Here is a 5,057-nt window from a genome sequence, read left to right as displayed (position 1 = left end):
CATAATCGCCCAGAAAAATTGGTAATTTTAGCAACTATGAATCTGTTTCACTCCACCTCCAAGCACTCTAGTGAATAATGCGCATCCGTCGAGAAGTCGTACAATACGCACCCAACTCGCTATTGCTACTGTGGAGCAAAGTATCGAAGAAGACCCGAATGAGTCTACCCGCCTTCGCACACAACAATTGGAGCCGCGCCGTCAATGCATTTTATGGAAGATTTTGCGGTAGGAACTTGGTTTGCGGGTTTACAAAATCCAATTAGTGCAAGAATAGAAGCCGAACGACCATTAAGCGCGTCGTTCGGTGAATGGTCGAAAAACGAGATGGCCACCGAACCCGATTTTCTCAAAACAATATTGTTCAGCAATGAAGCTCACTATTTTTTTCTTATCTTAATGAGATGTAAAAATAATAATAATAATAAAAAATTTTTTTTTTTGATAATCATGTGACAGAATAATAATATTCAACAAAAAAAGTTGAAAAAATAGAAAAAAAAACTAAATATTAGGCCAAAATTCAAAAATTCATATCTTTAAAACGGAAAAGAACACCACTCTGAAAACAGATCTACGAAAAACCACAACTCGTTTGTATGTTGTTGACACAAACACAAATGCATATTATTTCTTTGTAAATTATAACAATTATTCAGTATTTAAATGCAGTTCTGTGAGACTTTATCAATTTTGAAGTCAGAGTATTGTTTTTAAAAACTAATAATTTTTTAAAATTAAAAGAGAATAAACAAACTTTACGAAAGTATTATAATTTATTTTTTATATAAAATGTCAACTACCCTCTGTTAGAAGTGAGTTCACATATACTTAATTAAAAATTTGATAGTTTCGTATATCAAATTTCTGAACGTCATGTTTCTGATAACTCATAACATACAATCTGATATACTGGGTAAACGTAGAACAACTGATACCCACAAAGTTGTAATTTAAGTAAATTTAACATTTTAACATCATTATTTGTTTTGCTTTAACAAATTTATATTCTATATGCTCGCAAATATTGTCTTTAGATATTTAACTAACGGAATATTTATTCTCATTTAGTAAGTCAGATATTTTAATTGCTTTATTTGTGAGGCATAACCGTAATTCGTCACTAAATCGATGTACTCGTAATCAGTACGGAATGAAATAGTAAACAGCTATCGAAAATGTGCAGTTATGTCTACTTATTTTACCTTATACAAGTATGTATAATTGTAGCGGGTTTTTGTCCTATGAATCTCCTCATCATATACTTCTGTTCCACCTAAAAGTTTTAAAGATTATATAATCACATACAAGTATAATTGCACCTCGACAATTACTTACCGATTCTTCAGCAAAATTAATACTCTTCGCTTCAGCACAAGCACAATAAATAATATTATGCCCTGTGAGGCATTCAACGTATTGATTATTACGATGATAAATGAATTATTATTTGCAAACAAGTAGGTAAAAACCTCCAGAATCCATGAAACACCCATTACCAGGAATAAGCGTAGAAATGTTGAAAGTCTATAAAAGAGCATTCATTGAGATAATTATAAAAAGGTACCGTGTGTTAAATATCTGTAGTGCTATTGAACTAAAAAAATCTAAGGGGTATTTTAATATTTACATAACTGTAGAAATTTGAAAAGAAAAGAAGATTGAAAACTTTTTTTTCAATATTTCGGACAAATGTAAATTACGATTGTTTTTAAATCAAGATTATTTAAATTTGGAAAAGCTTTGGTATTTAAAACAGTTTGATAAGTGTTCGCTACAAATTATATGCTTGATCAAAATAATTGCATGAAAAATAAGAAAATTATATTGAAAGATAAAAGGCGACAAAACATCGATTTGCATCAGGAAGATTATAAAATTTTTTATCAAAAAAGTTAATAAACTAGTTATAAGATTTTATGAAATATATATAATATACAAAACAGATATCAAATAGTATTGGACACAATAGTATTTCTCATATATAAATTCGGTACTCCAAAAAATCGATTGAAACATAAAAATGACATATTGATTTGTTCTGATAGGGAAATAAAATGTAGCATTAATGCGGACATTATAAATGTAACATAAAAACCACTAAATTTTTTTGAAAATAATTCTAAAAAAAAAAAAAATATTTATCGATTTTTATCGGTAAATTTTTTTCAATAAATTAAAATAAATTTTAAACGAAACGTTTAAAGCAAAAGTAATAAGAATAGCTAACAAAAATTATAATAAAAAAGTACATATTAATCATTTAAAAAAAATCGATGACAAGTTTGATAAAAATAAATATATAAATAATTACATATATTGATATTATCTGTTATGTTATCTAATAAAATTGTGTTAAATAATTAAGAAGTAAACCCTAACACAAACTAAATTTTTTGAATTAAGTCATTTGAATCTCTGCTTACTTTTTTCTTAAAATCAATTTATGTATAGCGATTTTTTACTTTCATTTTAAAAAGTAGCTTTGAGATATATAAGCCGAAAATATTAACTACCTACATATAAATATAATTACTGGGTAAAACTGTATAAACCACTTACTTGTACTGTTGACTCGTCTCTTTCTTGAGCTCATATGAATCTTCTTTGATTTGATACAAATTTATAACACTCATTGTGAAAAAGAAAACATTAAATAAATTCAACAAACCGCTTGGACCTTGAAAATATAGCATTGCTGACCAGTCTCTTGCTGGAATAATGTAAAAAATAAAGATTCTTAATTATATTACAAAACGAAAATTAATTATTCAAACTTATTTACATTTTATGAAGCATTGACCATTTCCAAAACCTGGCTTCCAAGCGTCGCTTATGTTTGTATATTCAATAGTTATAGCGGTAAGTGCAAAAATCGCTGCTGCTGACCACACATAAATCGAATAGTAAACGAAACGCAAACGGGGACTGCTCGGCTGAAGCTCATATCTGATGCCACGTACACTCAACCATAGGTCGAAACAAGTAATATTCAGCCAAAAGAAAGCAGATATCATGAAGAAATAGCATAGGACACCTACAACAGGGTAGAATTATAAGATAACAAGATAACAAGAAGTGAAGCCTATACAAGGATTGTTTGGATATCTCGTACGCACCCATTGCTTGACAGGCTTCCCAACTGTACCTGATCCACAACACCGACGACAATATTAAACTGCCGACCGCGAAAGTGCCAAGGAAACAGACGAGACAGCTATTGTGCAGACAGCGTAGTTGAGGCACGTATAAATACACCCAAATTGTGGCCAAGAGGAACGGCACCGACATAGTTAATACTACAAATCAAAACATGAATAAAACCAATTTTCAATAGTAGTCTTCTAATTTAGTTACGAACGTGTCATATACATATAAGTCGTCATTTGGATTTTCTTAAAACATTCGACAGGATTCAAGTTCCATTTTTTGTTGTACCAAAAGGGTGTTAGGCAAAAATCACGATATGTTATATATTTACTTTTAACCACGTAAAAAATAGTGCCGTCCTGTTAAAATTTCAAAAATATCAAAAATTACACAAATTTCTCTTTTCCATGCCTGCGCTAACATTACCTCATAGAGAACATTGTAATCTTCGACCAGTACCGAGTTGAGAATTTTGAACTCCTCACAAGGCATGCGCTGCTGCGGTACGAACTCCTCAAATACGTCGATCATTTCTTTAAACTTGTCTTCTGCCGTTAAAATGTTAATCCTAGGGTAAGCACGGGTGTCCCTATTAATGCATTTTTTGGTTTTGTCGTCCAACAGCTCGTTGGGCGAGCAACAGAGCTGTATGCATTGCTTCAGCTTACAGGCACAACCCCTGATGTGTATTGGTACTGAAACACGTGTGCCATTGGAGAGTTCATCATAGCTATAGGCGGCTGTCATGTTGTGGGGTATGCGTAAGCCCTGATAAGTATATGAACCATCTGAATTTGATCGTATTTTTGCCAGGCTAACGGTGTCTCGAAATGCACAATTCGGTATGTCGGCAGCTACGTAGAGTTGCCTGAGCTGAATCGCCAAAGCGATCACGATTAATTGGTTTATCAAATGATTTGACATTTCTTTAACAAATTTTTTTTTTGTATATAATATTAAGCCACAAATTAAGTATTTGAAAAAGTTGCGGAGTATTTGCTCTTTTGGATATTAACTTTTTTATATTTTTTTAACACGAACTCGAGTGAACATCACGTACTGAGAGCTTGCATCAAACTGTGCTTGCATTCTGTTTGAAAGCATTGGAGTTCTTGACACACTTCTTATCAATCCGTTTCCCAGAAAACCACAAATAATATCGCGGCTCGTAAATTCCAATTTCATATTTTCGCATATAAATGCAAATGTGTTGGTGTTTTCAAAAAAAATAATGCGAAGATTTTATCGAATTGTTTTTGCATATGAATTAAATTAAGTAATAAATAGGAAAAAACTCAAGTTTTATTTTGAGAGCTTAACACGGTTGCACCGAAGCTATAATACACTTCACAAATACAAAAGATTCCTTATGAGAACTTGATTTTGATCGGTCATTTGTATGGCAGCTATATACTTTAGTATGTAAACACTTTCTTCGGAGATTGCACCATTGTCTTAACCAATAATCCATACCAGCTTTCTTGAAGATATGTATTTCTTTCAAAAAATTTTTTTTTCATACAAACACTTGTTTTCGATCGTTCAGTTTCTAGTGTAGCTATACGCTATAATGATCCGATATCGACAGTTTCGACAAATGACTTTGTGGCAAACTTAATATACCCTGTTCTGGGTATATAAATTATATTGTAAATTAATTGGTATCTTTATATGTATATTATATTATATGTACATATATAGATATAACACCAATGAAATGCGAGGGTTCAGTTGCCCGCTCTTAAAGTTATAAACATTTTAGAAACTCCATCCAAATTTTCTGCCGGAATATGAAGGTGGAACAAATGTTATTTAGTTCTTTAAAAACTATTAATAATACCAACTTTCAAGCTCCTTACATAATCTAAATTGTTTAAAAAATAATGCATGCTTTAGTGTTTGGCTTG

At 31.2% G+C, this 5,057-nt stretch overlaps 1 protein-coding gene across 1 annotated transcript; it reads right to left on the bottom strand.

Annotated features, from left to right (window-relative positions):
* Nucleotides 1–757: 757 nt before the first annotated feature.
* On the bottom strand, nucleotides 758–4,231 carry LOC106621400 (G-protein coupled receptor Mth2). The gene is made up of 7 exons (XM_014240254.3): nucleotides 3,577–4,231; nucleotides 3,362–3,509; nucleotides 3,120–3,299; nucleotides 2,786–3,037; nucleotides 2,563–2,713; nucleotides 1,339–1,527; nucleotides 758–1,276 (listed from the first exon to the last, which is right to left on the bottom strand). The coding sequence occupies exons 1-7, from the start codon at nucleotides 4,072–4,074 to the stop codon at nucleotides 1,258–1,260; spliced, it is 1,437 nt and encodes a 478-aa protein (XP_014095729.3). The 5' UTR covers nucleotides 4,075–4,231; the 3' UTR covers nucleotides 758–1,257.
* Between the last annotated feature and the right edge of the window lie 826 nt (nucleotides 4,232–5,057).

This window comes from Bactrocera oleae, chromosome 6 (genome assembly GCF_042242935.1).
Source record: "Bactrocera oleae isolate idBacOlea1 chromosome 6, idBacOlea1, whole genome shotgun sequence".
In the NCBI taxonomy this organism is placed as follows: domain Eukaryota; kingdom Metazoa; phylum Arthropoda; class Insecta; order Diptera; family Tephritidae; genus Bactrocera; species Bactrocera oleae.
The sequence above is the reverse complement of the archived record's forward strand: the minus strand, read 5'-3'. Positions and strand labels throughout refer to the sequence as shown.

Bases quoted from the DNA above. Each gene is read 5' to 3' on its own strand.
- LOC106621400 (XM_014240254.3), bottom strand. From the start codon at position 4,074: ATGTCAAATCATTTGATAAACCAATTAATCGTGATCGCTTTGGCGATT. The intron at 3,038-3,119 runs GTGCGTACGAGA...ACCCTGTTGTAG, and splicing joins GGAAGCCTGTCAAGCAATGG to GTGTCCTATGCTATTTCTTC. The intron at 1,528-2,562 runs GTAAGTGGTTTA...GCTCTTTTATAG, and splicing joins GAGACGAGTCAACAGTACAA to ACTTTCAACATTTCTACGCT.